Source organism: Mixophyes fleayi, chromosome 6, assembly GCF_038048845.1.
Source record: "Mixophyes fleayi isolate aMixFle1 chromosome 6, aMixFle1.hap1, whole genome shotgun sequence".
Lineage (NCBI taxonomy): Eukaryota > Metazoa > Chordata > Amphibia > Anura > Limnodynastidae > Mixophyes > Mixophyes fleayi.
The window spans coordinates 160,846,787-160,863,618 of NC_134407.1; the positions used below are offsets into that span (position 1 = coordinate 160,846,787).

The 16,832-nt window shown below is 38.0% G+C and overlaps 1 protein-coding gene across 1 annotated transcript in view; it reads right to left on the reverse strand.

The window, feature by feature from the left end:
* Positions 1-11,765, reverse strand: part of UQCC1 (ubiquinol-cytochrome c reductase complex assembly factor 1) — a 101,871-nt gene extending 90,106 nt beyond the window's left edge. The window contains exons 1-2 of the mRNA XM_075176944.1: positions 11,650-11,765; positions 3,099-3,200 (exon numbers count right to left, since the gene is read on the reverse strand). Coding sequence (XP_075033045.1) covers positions 3,099-3,200; positions 11,650-11,673 — 126 coding nt within the window. The 5' untranslated portion in view covers positions 11,674-11,765. The remainder of the gene's footprint in view (positions 1-3,098; positions 3,201-11,649) is intronic.
* Positions 11,766-16,832: the final 5,067 nt, after the last annotated feature.

Here is a 16,832-nt window from a genome sequence, read left to right on the forward strand (position 1 = left end):
AAATATCGGATAAGAAGAAAACTAATTCTTTCCCCACTATCATAGAGTCTCTCTGATCCCTTCCTTACCATCTAAACTGCCACAAACATTTCTCCACTGCCATAAGTACTCATAAGCGATACTAATAAGTCATCTGAATGTGAGTGATATTTTATCCAATTCTTCTCATGGTATAATTTTATACTTGATCTATGGAAGCCATTCTGCTCTTTGTGACAGCGAACTCCTGAACATTCATTGATCAATTATATCCTACTTGTGTTCCATGGGAAAGTGAAGTGGAAGTTACCTTTGAACAATACATTCATATCCAAAGGAGTTACAGCAGTCTCAGAAAAGTCAACAAATACATATATATTTCCCATTATCCATTGGGACTGCGCTAAGTAACAATTGTATCTATCTTCCTTTCACATGTTATTCTTTATTGCGTCTTCTATTTTATTGCCAACTTCTCCAAACACACACACTGCCTAGACCTGTGTTTCTCCTCACTGACAAGCCAATAGAGGAAAAAAAACAACAACTAAATAGCCCCACTGATACACAAGTCAAAAACCTTAATTAATGGATTATCACTCATGCATGTAATGATTATGTTGCCAGCTTCCTTTCAACTGATGTATTGCAATGAAGTTTGGAAAAAAACAAATAAAATGAATTGATGAAACAGTCATTGTTTTAATCACCTATTCGTGTAGTGTAAAGTGTCTCTAAGACACAAAATAATAACATCAACAATCATACGCAGAAAATGCTTTTTTTTTTTTTTTGCTTTTTTTTTTGTGAACTACAGACATTGTGCATTTAAAAGCGAAGATCCAGCCAGTATCCCTGGTGCCAGGTCTCTTTACGGTCTGTGGTTTAAATGTGGAAGAGAGCGTCTGTGAAAATGAATAGCTGCCACAATGGCAGACTGTTCCACAGTTGCATGCCGTGCCCCGGCAGCTGCCAACAAACCATTCAATATCAAAACACTCCCTGTGGGTACCCAGTGAGCTCGCAGCACAGCAGCCTATGATATATAGGTCATCGTCCACTACGTTACTGTCTGCACAGCCTCCGAGTGCCATAATGTTGGCAAGCACGGTTTGCACCATGCTGCGAGTATTGTGCACTCTTGGAATTTTCACGCTTCAATGGCTCTTTTGCATTACACTACTGCACTTTTAAAGATAATTTACATTACTAACATATGATAATTTTATAAACAACAGGGACTGGAATTTCCTTTAAAATAACTTCAATGCTGAAATTTTGCAGCTGACTGTTCCAGTGATTTATGAAACATTTTCCTCTCTATTTATGTACCTTCTGCTGATTAAGTGTCATTTGAAAAACATCTGGGGATCATTGAGGTATTATGCCACAACCAGACTTCCACCAGGATCTTAGTTAGTGTTATATAATAAACACAGCTGTGAATGTCTTGCTATTCACTATACTTCTGATTGTACCAGAGCATATTCAAATAAAAGTGCTGGCAAGTTATGTTAGTGAAGATGTAGGAAGGAGGGGAAAAAGTTGGAAAACACCCAGCTGAGAAGTTTGTGAAGGTCTTGTGTTAAACGGTCATTAATCAGCAACCAAGATCAATGGCAATCTCAGGCAAGATAATATGGACGGATGACTGCAGTTTATTCAGTGGAACTTTAGGTGATCACATCTTGCATGTAAGGAATTGGGAAACGCCAAACCAAGCAGAATGCATGGTCAACATAACACTGCATCACATGTGAAATCACATCATCACTATAATTAATTATGAGTTGACTACAAACATTTACTTATGGGATCCAAGATACTATTACATGTGGTTTAAGCAAGTGTGTAGTGTAATAGACAATTGTAATAAACTGGACTTAAAGTGCATCACAGTGAATGCAGCCATTTTAAAATAGTATTCAAGAGAACACATCCAATCAATATCACCAAGCTCCTTAATCTCTTTGTTGGTTTTAAGTGAACAGATAAACTGCATTTTTGTGAACAGTGGTCCAGATCACACTATACTCTACTATTTTGATAAAACAGAACAATTACTTATATGACTTTTGGTAAGGAATAGTTTGATTTATTAATTTTTAACACTTCACCATTTTTAATCTGCCTACTCTTATTGCCAGCAGACCATTTCTAATATCAGTGTCAATACTCTGACAACCTGTTATCGGTTTACAGGTTCCTGGAAACATTAAGGGGTAGTTGATAAGAAAAAGGTGTGAATCCCTGATCTGCAGAAAGAGAGATGTTATTCCTTATTATATGCAAGTGATTCTATTGTTTCTACTATGGAATACTGAAGTGATGAGCACAATGATTTTAGTATCTGATATTATCATGTGACTGCTGCCATATAATTTGGTGTATTAATGCCGATACTAAGTGCCTTATTCAAGTTGTTAGTCCTCTCTTTCTGTTTCTCTAGTCATAGGGGGTCATAATGCGTATGGATTGGTTTCTGGGTTAAACTCCCTCAAGTTATGCTATGCAAACGGCGTATGTTTGGACTTCAATCAGACCCTACATAAATTACTTCTCTATTCCCCCCAAAGATCTCATGTTGCATCAATTTTAGTTATTTATTCCCCAGGATTCACCTGATCCACTGGAGTACTATGAAGGGGAGGATATGTTAGTGAAGAGAACTGGGTGGGAAAGGAGCCTCAATGAATACAATTGGGTTCTACATTCACACCACAATCCCGTTCCAGAAGGTGGTAGGACAGAATGATGGATTCAGTCTGCAAGCATTAACAGCTCTTTCCCCTGTCTGTTAAGAAATTTGGCACTACGACTGCTAAGTTCAAGAACAGGTCTCATCCAGTTTCCCAATAAGTTATATGGTGGGCAGGAGCTAGTAAGAGTGGGTTGTCCAAAAGTGCACAAGTCCTTTAATTGTGTGTTGTGTACGTACATATCTTGTCTATTGAATTCTATCTCACTACTTATAAAGGCATATAAAATAAGTAATTTCAAAATCTAATATGGCAAACATTTCACTTTAAGGGAGTTTATGCACCAGAATCCATAATGGAGATTAAAAGCATCATAGTAGTTTGCTAACAATTGCACAATGCTCTATTCCATGTTCTCACCTGACTTATGTTGGGACATGTCCTATACCACATAATCTGTGCTGTACTGGTGTGTACTGCATTGCAAGCAGCAATCTGTGAAGTTATTCGTACCTGTAGAGTCTGAAAACACACAAAAAAATAAGTCAACTAACAGTGGTGAAACAAAACAGTGGTTACAGCATATTTTTCAGGGCTTCAAAGTACCTTTTCAGAGAACCATTAATTAACATTATAAGATAAGAGCACCAGCATAGAATATTAACGCTGATAAAACAGTAGAAAAGTTAGGCTAACTCATAGCAAGGTAGTGAAAAGACGTCAGCATCCAGTTAAAGGACTAGCCTGCTACAGACTATATGAATGCACTGTGCTCACTCTAACATCAGACTAACTAGGTAAAAGAAAATTACTAGACTGGAGGTGGGCCACATACTGCTATAGACTGTGTGCAATCTCCTGTATCACGTGAAAGTATTTTATCTGCAAATATAATAAAATGAAGAACATTAAAAGCTTGAAGAGCATCCCAGATTCGAAAACATGCCAAACAAAAGCCATACTTCAGATGTCTGCATTGTACCACAGATAAGCTTCAAAATACTGTATCGCATCAGGAAAGAATGCATTCGTCTTAAATATTAAGCCTTTTTATTTTTTTTACTGCAATATGCAAGATAGTTGAACGTCATTTTAGGACACAGTACTGCAAGTTTCCTACCTGTAATTTCAATTACAATACTACTCTCATGTGTTCCAACAGAGAAACAATATGTATATATGTTGAAAGTATAGAAACAGACATAAAGTACTAGATTGGAGATCATTTACTACAGAAATACACAACTAAAATATGTGCATAATGTTCAGCTCTGTCTGCTTTTGTGCCCATTTTTTTTAAATTTAGAACCTTTATATTTGAGCGCACCCCTTAAGTCTAGAGCTTCTCACATTAAAGACTTGGGTTTGCGAAAACTGGTCCCCACCCCTACCAAGGTCATGAGAAGAAAGGGGGTGCTGGTTGAAAGAAAATTATATTAATAATCTTAATGTGAAATCAGCTTTATACTGATATAGCATTATGGCCAGTATCCACAATGACATCATAGCAAGAGGTAATTATAATTTAAAAAGGGGGTCCGAGTTTTGTTTTTTCTTTTAAAAAAAACCAAAACAAAAAACACCATTTGTGTGGTGTACACCTAATAAAAACTCATCCTGCACAGTTTAAGAATGTTTCAAAAGTGCACTCAGGGAAAGTTTATATCAGAGATAGGCGATCTCTGACTATTGTTATGTAACACCATGCTTGCAGGGCAAGCTGGGACTTGCAGTAATCACCACTGAAGCCATGGGTGTCATCACTGACCCATATAGTCCTGCACATTAAATGGACTAAAGGATATCTGCTTTTTAAGTACCAGTTATTAGATATAGATGAACAACTGGCATATGACTGATTACAGCATAGTGATCTACAGAACACTACTTACTATTTGCTTAAGTGAGGAAACACTATATAAAGCTAGTCTGACAATATTACCTATAATTTATGTATCAGAGAGTTAATCTGTTTATTAAAACACTAGAAGGATTATTTAGAGGATTATACCACATTTAAATAGCCTGCCTTCCATTTACCCTTTAGTGTGCAGTCTAGATTTACTGTAATGGTTATACTTGCCTTTGAAAGCAATCAGTGCTGACCAGGATTGTGAAAGCCTGATATCCTTCTCAGCTATTCTTTGACAACATATTGACTTTCCAGCAAGCTGTTCGGATATACCAGTCTCATTGCTATCTGTCCACACATGAAATGCCTGACTTTACCATCTGTACCACTAGGACTATTTTGCTTTGCTTCCCGTCTCTGCACATCTCCATGCCATGTCTCAACATCTGCACATCCCATACTAATTATATATTTTACCGGTAATTAATACAAGACATGCATTCTACCAGTAATTAAAATAACAGTGGGTTTTGATGCTACACATAAAGCTAAAATGTATTAAGATGCCCCTCCAGTGCCTGCTGCATCACAGGCCTATGCAACTGACATATATTGAGTGGTATGAGCAGTGAAATGCTCCCATTAGCTTACACTGACTGCAACTGACCAGTGTTTTTTCCCAGCCATTTACCTAATCTGTTATAGCACAAGAATATCTTTTGAGTGGTAGCACGTACCAGACATTTGCGTTATTACTTAAGTCATATAAATGTTACTCCCCCATTCTGTACCACATACAAATGTTGGAGGAGGGAGTGGGTTCTGTCCATCACAAGAACGTGGCACTAAGTTGTAACACAGTTCAGCTTCTGAGATAAAACCCCTGTGTGCACACTACTTTTTAAAAGCAGAATTCATGCATATAACTGAATAGGTAGAGGTGCATTATAAGTGAATTTTAGGGGATTTTTTTTTTTTTTTTTTTTTTTTTACTAAATGCGTTTTAATACAAAATAAAGTATGGGGTGAATGTTAAACATGTTAGGGGCAATAATAACAAAATATAACATGTGGGTAGACTTCCAAGTTCATGCATTTGTCTCTTTTCCGACATTTCTGCCTGCTCTTTCTTTTGTTTTATATTACTGACTAACCCTACATGAATAGCTTTTTAATAAAAACAACAATCTATGTACCAAGATAGGGCCCTAGGCTCTTCTTTCAAACATAAAAGCCTTAAATGTCAAGTCTTTGTAATTTACAAATCATGTACATACAATATTACGGAATAATCATGCTTTCTCATTAGTTTTCTTCATTTCATTTATATTCTTTATTTCCTTGGGTTACTGTGTTGACTGATTGTGGAAGCAGACCAAATCAAGTGAATTCACAAGGTCTGCTTTATTTTGAAAAACTACATATTAAAAAACAAACAAAAAAAAAAAAATATGAGGACTTATACCACAGGCACATTGGGAGTCCAGTTCTCTAAGTTACTGTTTAATATTAATACTTTTACATTAATGTTTATGTTTTTATTTTTTAAAAATTAAAATTTGTCAAGTAAAATTTCTAAATAATGTTTATTAATAGCATGAGGCAGGACTGAGGTAAGGGTACTGGAGAGTCAGTGACACACATGTATAGAAACAATTTTTTACTGAAATGGTATGCTGAAATGTGGCATGTGATACACAGGTATTTTAGGAAGCATGTAAAATATATTAGTTTTTGCGTGATTTGGCAATAATTGCTGCATATTTATTGTACGGCTTGTGAATAGAACTTCAAACGTCACAAATACAGTATGAAGTGGAAGGAATAATTATTGTGTGACAGTATATATATATATATATATATATATATATATATATATATATATATATAAAACACACACACAAAATGTGACCTAGTAAATGTGGAGTTCAATTCACGGCAGTTTGTACGAATACATGTACTGCGCATGCAGACAAAGACAATGCATGCATATGCTTGTACGCGTCCTTATTACTGGACAGGTGAAACAGGGGAGGTCTAACATAGCCCAACTACAGCAAGTGTGTCTATACATAAAATCGCCTAATTCAGACCAGCACAGACATGCATATATGCTTTTCAGGAGCAGTATCCTTTGCACCTGTTAGAGGGCAGGTACAAATAAACGCCGTTGACGATGACAGTAACATAGTAACATAGTTGATGAGGTTGAAAAAAAGACACCAGTCCATCAAGTTCAACCTATTTTGGATCTCCTGCGATCCTGCACTTATATTTGAAATTAATCCAGAGTAAGCAACCGCCAATCTGTTTCAATTTTGAAAATCCCCCCAGACTCAATATTGCAGTCCTATTTTTACCCTATATCCACTACTATCCTTCATTTTGAATTAACGGCCGTATCCCTGGATACACCTTTCCGCTAAAAATTTGTCTAACCCTTTCTTAAACATATCTATTGAATCTGCCATCACAACCTTCCCTGGCAATGAATTCCATATCTTGACTGCCCTTACTGCAAAGAACCCCTTCCTTTGCTGGTTGTGAAATTTCCTCTCCTCTAACCTTGGGGGATGACCACGTGTCCTGTGTATGGTCCTTGGGGTAAAAAGTTCCCATAAAAGCTCTCTATATTGACCCCTAATGTATTTGTACATAGTAATCATATCTCCCCTTAGACGCCTCTTTTCTAAAGTAAACATGCCTAAACTGGCTAACCTTTCCTCATAACTTAATGACTCCATACCCTTTATCAATTTTGTCGCCCTTCTCTGAACCCTTTCTAGTTCCAAATTATCTTTTTTATAGAGTGGTGCCCAGAACTGTACTGCATATTCAAGATGAGGTCTTACCAACGATTTATACAGTGGCAAAATTACACTGTCTTCCCTTGCATCTATGCCCCTTTTTATGCATGCCAATACTTTGTTTGCCCTTGCAGGTGCTGCTTGACATTGAGCACTATTGCTAAGTCTACTGTCTACGAGCACTCCCACATCCTTTTCCATTATAGATTCTCCTAAATTAATTCCATTTAATTTATAGATTGCGTTCTTGTTTTTGATCCCTGAATGCATAACCTTACATTTATCTGTGTTAAACCTCATATTCCATTTGGCCGCCCAATCCTCCAGTTTATTTAAGTCCCTCACCAGCAATACCTTACCGCTTCGGATTGACTTATTACGAATTCACTTCTGAAGCTGATGGTTTCTGAACTGATGGTGCATATATTCTAGAATTTTTTATCTTTTTTCTACTTTCATTCGTACTGCGAGCTGGAGTATTATGACAAGTCTAATATGAATGTCTTTTGCAAAACAAATGTTAAACTTAATCTTATGCTTATGACCTGGTTGTGTGTATGGGGGTGTATATATGTCTGACTAAATCTAGCACATATGCAACAGGTGCAGATCTGGACGCATCTTGAGATTCCTGTGACTCAGCATTTGGGCTTAAAAAACACAATTTGTACACAACTGTTTGGGTTTTTTTGCAGCGTAAATTACATCCAATATGCATCCAACTCACCACCTCTTTAATTTGTATAACACATAGCCACAGTTTAATAAAAGCACACACGTACTTGCTCATATGTTTACAGATCAGTGGTTCTAAACTGGGCAGAATATATACCGGTATATGTGATTTTTGTTATCCAGAAACCCATTCATAGACGTCTGATCCTGACTCAATAATATTCTAAGGGTCTGGAGGAGAGATGCAGGGAAGTAAAACCATTCATCTATGGCGTTCAAGTGCATTAAAGAGCAAATAACCATTAGTTGACATTAATAAATATCAATATCCGTATAATCGAACTGAAGTGTTTATACTTAACTAAACATGTCCACCATGCTCTCGTTTGCCAAAATACAGCAGGCTGCCATGTTAAGCAAGAGATGTCTCTATAACTAAATAAGCAGTCAGTAACGGACAACTAGGCAGACTTGCTTTGCAAAAATACACAGTCTATTGGTTAATCCATGTACAGTACCAAGGCCAGAGATTTCACAGAAACTCAGTCTCAGCTTCTGGACTTCTATCAGAACACTATCCTAAAGATGTGGGTGGGTTTGTTGTCTATAATGGAGTGGGAAAGTAATACTTTACTTCTTAGCAGAGCAGCTGTGGAATATGTCAAGTTACCACTGAACAGTATATTTTAATATTTAATTTTCATAGGTTGTATCAGAAAGTTTAAATGTTATGGTTTAGTCATCCTTTAAGAGACAAGTTTAAGACAAGTTTAGTGCCTCAGATTTAAGAAAAAAAAAACCCATAAGATTATGCACAAAATTTGCATATCAGTTAAAGGGCATTGAGTAATTGTGCTAAAAGCATAATATATTGGAATACATTTACATTCCCGAATTTAACATACTGTACTTTGCTCTTTGTTTCCGTATCCAAATGCATGTTAGTGCAGGATTCCTACATGTAGCAAATAGCTGTAAGCAAAAGTTTTGATACACACAATGACAGTTTTCTTTGAAATGTCAACATTTTTTCATAATTCACGCTAAGATAACCTTATTAGTAAGCAGCATTTCCAGTTAAACATGACACTCCACCAAGTTAATTAAAAAGTAGCATGGTCTGAAAAGGTGATGGATAATGACAGTAATACAGATAATGGAAGCATTATCTGTTTATCTTGGGACAAGGCTGACTGTATGGGGCAGCAAGAGTTAAGTTTAAAGTTAAGAGCAGCAAGTTAAATATTTTAATCACAAATGTCATTATTAATGCATGCGGCGGAAAGCACAAAACATAACTTCACAGTATAACATACTAACACTGTGGTCCATCCCTTTAATTCACTTAAACTTTTCAGATTTTATCCTTACTAATTACTGCCCGATTTAGCCACATTGATAATCATGAAATGGAGGACATTGGGGCCTGCCTTTATTACAAGTGTCACATTTGTGTGTTTGAAAGTTTTTTTTACCATGAGTTGAAATTCATGTCCAAATGTACTTCTCACTAGAAGTGCAAAAGGCATCCCATTAAAACAATAGGGCAAGACCTGGTTTGTGGCAGGTCATAGATTATGGAAATACCAAGCCCTCCCCTTTATCCGATTTAAATAAGCATGTTTCACAAAACAGAATCTTGATCTTATATAGTAAGGCAAAAGTACCCGGATAAGTGCACCTAATCCATACTCAGCATAGAATGCCCAGGATTTGCCAAACTCCTCCTATCAGTCAGTGCAAAATTTTGCATCTTGCAGACACTGGTGTCTTAGCCCACAAACCATAAGTTTTCCCTGTAAAACCATTTGTGTAAAAGTAGATATACATACACTGCAGGTACACCTTTGTAAATAAGCCTTATGATATCTGACATCTTCTGACCACATTTAGGGGCATATTTAAGAAATAGTGATGGTGCACTATTGTGCACTTACCGTACAATCCATGGCCCTTTGTGTGTCCCGCATATTTATGAAAGGTGCATCGCAGCAGATATCGTGGATATCTGCTGTTTTGCATTCTGCTTAGTTTTTGGGAGAAGTCACCATTCAATAGTATGGTGACTGCTCCCACTTGCCATCTAACAAGTTCTGAAAAATTATTTTTTTTCAGAAGATTGTCATGATAATGCCAGCTGAAGCTGGCGTACATTATCATAAATGAAAAATTTCAGTACTGTCAGCTCTGCTCCGAAGAGCAGAGCTGGACAGCACATGAGTGGAGGGATAACATGATCCCTCCCCGTCACTCACCACTCTATAGTTGCAGAGACAAAGCAAGATGTTCTTAGAACTGCACATGCGCAATTGCTGTAAGAAGAGAACTGAAGAGGACGAGGAGGAGATCCGGAGACAGCGCGTTCCGAAGAGGCGGGGTAAGTATATTTTTTATCACAGAAACTGCAGTTTATCGGAACTGCTGTTTCTGTGCTGGGTTGTACATAAATTTGAGAAATAGTTCAATCCTTATCATTGCGATAAGGATTGAAAACTATTTTTCCCTTTATGTGAATATTGATAAATGTGCCCCTTATAAACATGTCAGATAATGAACTAATTTGTCTTTCATTTTATTATTAATGGGCATTCAACTCATTTTGGGACCAAGCACAAGTGGTAATATTGGGCCAATTAACTGAAATCACACAGGTGTGAAATTGACACTCATGGCCATTTTAGGGCTTATCCACACACCTTTTTCTCTTTTAAAAATCATATGCTAGCATTTTCATTTGTTTAGCGATGGCTAGAGATCATAGAAAATAATGCTTACAAGATCTTTTTTTTTTTCATTAGAAAACAAAGATCATACCTCCTTAAAATTCCAAATTTAAATGGACATTCATATTATGTACATCTTTGAAGAATATTTAAAAAGCAGAGTCAAATCAAATGCATTAACTACTTAAAAACCAGAGGGGTTTTATAAGCAGAAGAGTTTAATTTTTTTTTTAATGTAACTATTTATTGTGTTTTGCACACTAGCCCCAAATGATGTTCAAGTAGCATTAAGAGCAACTGCTGCTGCTAAACTATATCTGTGTGACATGATTTTCTTTTTCACTTTACTTTATTTTTATATAGCATTTAACCACTGGTTAAAAAAACGACCCTACATATGCAAGTGTGACACTACCCCTAAGACAATGTCAAACAAGCTGAAAACAAGGTTTCCAGTTAAAGATATCCAGTGTGCATGAGTGGAATTATGAATGTACATAGTTTAATAGACACTACATGTAAAAATAGAGACTGAGAAATGTAACCAGCATGTGAAACATGTTACATAATACTGCCCATTTAGTCAATACTGTACAAGAATATTGCCAGGGACAACTGTCAATCTGGTTAATGTTAATTATTAGACATTAAAGGTTGAGAGAGGGCTAAAAAAATATTAATTTAACATACTAATTAAAGAAATTATAATTGTTATACTAAGATTATGATAGACATCACATGTCCATTTGGAGAACATGAGGTCACCTTGTCTCATGCACTGTACCTGTCCTAAACTCACACGCAGCCAGATGACCTCCTACCCCCACTAACAACACCAGAGATCCTAGGCAGTGCAGAACATACCACTCGCACACTCCTGTGGGGGTATCCCTACACACAGCACCTTTACTTACTCCTAATCTGACGAGCGCTGCCATAGTGACGCCAAAGAGTTTATTTGCCGATTCGGCCGCTAGCTCTTCATTGCATGCTGGAAGTAAACACTTCCGAGGTAAACTATGCCCAGCATCCGCCTCTCCCTCCGTGGTGTAAAACAGTGTAAGTGTTGTCCGCCATCTTGTGGTTGGCGATGTGTTACGTTCTGGCGAAAATGTATAAATTAGATTATAAGAACTACTTCAAGCTATGTGAAAGTTTAGTTAAATAATATAGTTGTGCGCGTTAGTAATACAGTGAGTTTTATTTTCTCATAACTTATAGCAAATAATTAGTTTTTATTTTTGTAAGTTAGATTATTAGGATGCATGGTACATCAGGCCAGAGCATACCCCCAACGCTCAAGATTTGAGGAACATGCCCTGACTCCTGGGAAGTTGGGAGGTATGTCCCTGGCAACAATGACATGTGCACACAGCAAATGAAAGCTTTTTAAGGGAGGAGGTTTGGGGACGGTCTAGCACTTAAGACACTTCCCCTAGTGTGACATGACCACACCACTCTTTTTAATGCACAGTGGCACACTAGAGTGTTCTGTTTACCTCTGGGACTGTGTGAGGAGGTTTGTCCATGTAGAGGAGGACATCCAGCATGTATTTGAACTTAAATATTTCATGTGTAAATTAATTATCTACCTAGAAAATCTACTATCATCATCACCATTTATTTATATAGCGCCACAGATTCTGCAGCGCTGTACAGAGAACTCTTTCACATCAGTCCCTACCCCATTGGAGCTTACAGTCTAAATCCCCTAACATGCACACACAGGCAGAGACTAGGGTCAATTTTTGATAGCAGCCAATTAACCTACTAGGATGTTGTTGGAGTACCATTAAGTGTTATGGTCTGAAGACATACACTATATGAACAAAAGTATTCGGACACTTGACCATTACTCCAACAGCGACTGTAATGATATTGTTTTGAAATACATATGCTTTAATATGGAGTTGGCCTTCCTTTTGCAGTGACAACTGCTTCCACTCTTCTTGGAAGGCTTTCTACAGCAAGTTGGAGTGTTTCTGTGTGGAATTTTTGACCATTCATTCTCTATAGGATTTATGAGGTCAGACACTGATGTTGGACGACAAGGCCTGACTCGCAATCCCAGTTCATCTCAAAAGAGTTAAGTGGGGTTGAGATCAGGGCTCTGTGCGGGCCAGTCAAGTTCTTCCACACCGAACTTATCAAACCATGGCTTTGTAGTCCATGCTTTGTGCACTGGGGCACAGTCGTCTTGGAATAGAGAAGGGCCTTCCCCAAACTGTTGCCATAAAGTTGTAAGCATATCATTGTCCAAAATGACTTGGTATGCTGAAGCATTAAGATTACCCTTCACTGGAGATAAGGTGACTAGTCCAAACCCTGAAAAAACAGCCCCATACCATTATCCCTCCTCCATCAAACTTCACAGTTGGCATAATGCAGTCAGGCAGATAATGTTATCCTGGCATCCGCCAAACCCAGACTTGCCCATTTGACTGCCAAACAGAGAAGCGTGATTCATCATTCCACAGAACACGTTTCCACTGCTTCACAGTCCAGTGTCGGTGTGCTTTACACCACTTCATCCGACTCTTGGCATTAGTCTTGGGGATGTGAAGCTTGCATGTAGCTGGTCCGCAATGGAAACCCATTCCATTAAGCTCCCGCTGCACAGTTTTTGTGCTTACATTAATGCCAGTGGAAGTTCAGAAATCCAGCTATGGAATCAGCATAGCGTTGGCGACTTTTATGCACCATGCGCCTTAGCAGTCATTGAACCCACTCTGTGATTTTACGTGGTCTTCCGCTTCGTGGCTGAGTTGCTGTTGTTCTTAAACACTTCCACTTTCTAATAATATAACTTACAGTTGACCAGGGAATATCCAGCAGGGATGAAATTTCACAAACCGTTTTATTGCAAAGGTGGCATCCTATCACAATACAATGCTTGAAGTCACTAAGCTTGTCAGAACAACCCATTTTGTATCACAAATGTTTGCAAGTGGAGACTGCATGGCTAGGTGCTTGATTTCATACACCTCTGGCAACGAGTCTGATTGAAACACCTCAACACCTTCTCCCGCGCTGCCCCCCTCCACTGGAACAAGCTCCCTCCCTCCATCAGAACATCCCCTAATCTGTCCAGTTTCAAACGGGCTCTAAAAACCCACCTCTTTCTCAAAGCCTTCCAGTCTCCCACTTAACTTCCTACCTTTTTCTGCCTCTTCCCCCTCCCCTGACTGCCCCGTTCCCCCTTCTCTCCCTCTCATCCCTGTGTGTCTCTCTGTCTGTCTACCCCTCCCCTTAGATTGTACGCTCCCTTGAGCAGGGTCATCTCTCCTCCTGTTTCCTTCACTTCTAACTCTGCTCTCCAGCTACCTTTCCCCCCACCCCTCTGGGGGTCTCCCCGTCATCCGTGCCCTTCCTCTTGGGCTCCAGCGCTTGCTGGTCTTCCCTCCCCCTCTCTCTAGCTGTGCTTTGAGCTTACTGAGTTACTGTGCTTATTGTTTACTGTACCGTGCTGTCCCAGCTTGTATTGTACTTGTTTGTCCCTGTACGGCGCTACGGACACTTTGTGGCGCCCTCTAAATAAAAATTAATAATAATAATAATAATAAATAATAACTCAATAATTAACAGGAGTGATCAAATACTTTTGTCCATATAGTGTATTTAGTTGTCTACCCTGCAAAGCTGCTGTGGTCTTCACTGGGTACGCGTGCCAAAGGCCACAATAAGAGTCATGTTCGTATTTTACCTACTTCACAGACTTTGGAAAATGCTCATAAAAGCAATCATGGGCCTAATTTTGTAAGTTGGAGGATTTTGCTCCTCAGAGTCCATAGTAGCTTCTACAATGGGTTAATTCATAGGTCAGCTGAGTTGAGACAGGAAAAGGAAACACCTCCAGAAAGATATATAGTAGGGTGATTCCAAAAATCTTTGTTTGAAAATGACAACCACCAACCCACCAAAATATGCTATAATGTGAAAAAACATGACATTAATTTTTATTTTTAAATCATATTATATTTAGAACTTGCACAACTCAACCAAAGTTTATTATATGACGATTACATTGTGATAATACAGAACGGTAATTTGTTTCATAATGTATTAAATATTAATGTTAAACAATAAGTTTACATTAGTCACTTTGATAATGGTCTCTTGGTGGCAACAGTTTTTGTTGGCGTGCAGAACTTACTGCGATGCTCCTCCACGACCTGCAAAAGGAACTGCTTCTGTTCCTCATTTCATGTTATCGAAGAATTGAATTCTTGGATTAGCACCACACCTCTCTCATCAAGATCATTTACTACCTTCACTGCACTGAGTCTGCAATCTTCTGATTGTTTTGGTATGATTCAAGGTTTTGCCATTCCGCCGGGTCATACTCCAAGAATTCCTCGGACAGACCAAGAATTTTGAACAAACTCAGCGTTGATCTTGTGACGAAGTTATGTAAACCCTTTGTTGCTGGCTGAAGAACTGGTGCAATACGTTTCAGAGGATTGTCAGATCCATCTGAGTGTTTGATAGCAGCAGCCATAAGTTTTTTTTTCTGTTGACACTTCATCATCAAAGAAACTGAAACCGACCATTATTTCTGAAATATACTGTTGATGGTTGTTAAATGCCTTTTTGGCTACCGTTGCAACTTCTTTGTTTGGATACACAGACAATGCATGTAACAAGGCAAGGTCATTCCTTGGAGCTGCAGTTGGTGATGAGCTCTGGAATCAGTATCTCACTTAAATGGCACTAATAAACAGACAAACTTCCTGTAGATGATGCCAAACTTTGTCACAGTACAATATCCCGCGAGTCTTCCGTGACTCGCTGAACCCTGGCTGCTGTGGATTGTACTGCATTCAGTAAATGCAGCCACAATGGCTAATATTTGTTTATTTCCTACATCATAATTTCTTTCTGAAGAAATTAATTTTCTTTTTTTTTCTTTTTTTAATGAAACATCTATAGAAGTTGACAAACCCTACCAACATTTGTACCTCTTTAACATTTCTTGGAGCTGGCCAATCTACTATAGCCTGCACCTTGCTAGGGTCCCTTCTCAAACCGTGAGATGAGATGATATAGCCCAAGAACTGAATCTGTATTTGGTGGAATTCACACTTTTACAACTTAATGTACTAACAGTGTCTGCAAAGACGTTCCAGTATAGTTCAAACTTGTTGTTGATGCTCCTCTAGGTAATTTGAGAAAATTAGAATGTCGTAGAGATAAATGACAACAAATTGGTCAATTAAATCTTTAAAAACGTCATTCATGAAATGTTGGAATGTAGCAGAAGCATTGCACAGTCCAAAGGGCATAACTAGATGTTCACAATGTCCATATTTACATAAAAAGACAGTCTTCCATTCATCGCCAGATTGTATACGAATTAAATTATATGCTCCACGTAAGTCTAATTTGTTTAAAATTCTTGCTGAGCGAAGTCTCTCCAATTATTCTGAAACAAGTTAGAGTGGGTAACGGTTCTTGATTGTAACTTTATTCAATGCTCTATAGTCAATACATCGTTGTAATGAACCATCCTTCTTTTTCACAAAGAAAATTGGTACACCTGCTGGAGACATGGAAGGGCGAATAAAATCATTTTCTAAACTTTCATCCACATAATCCTTGAGGACCTTTAACTCCGGCTCGACTAATGGATAAATATGTCCAAAGGGTATGGCAGCCCCAGGTAACAAATCCACCGGACAATCATAGGGTCTGTGAGGTGGAAATTTGTCAACATTCTTCTTACTACAGACATCAGAAAAGTCTTTATATTGTGGAGGTAGCTTATCCAAAACATTAGGAGGGGAATTATATAACTTGCCCACTTCTTCAACAGATGATTCAGGTTTAGTCTCTGGTGCATATGCTTCTTGTGAAAAAGAAATAGTCTTTGATTCCCAGTTAAGAGATGGATTATTTGCAGCCAACCAAAGAATTCCCAGAATAATAGGAAACTGGGGAGAAGAGATCAGTAAGAAAGTCAAATGATTTAGCTTAATTACGATGTCCAGGGGTTCGGTTTCATGAGTAACTGGACCAGAGTTCAAAGGAGAACCATCCACGGTTTCCATTAACACAGGTATCTGTTTTTCTCTAGTTTCAATCTTATTTCTCTTAGCAA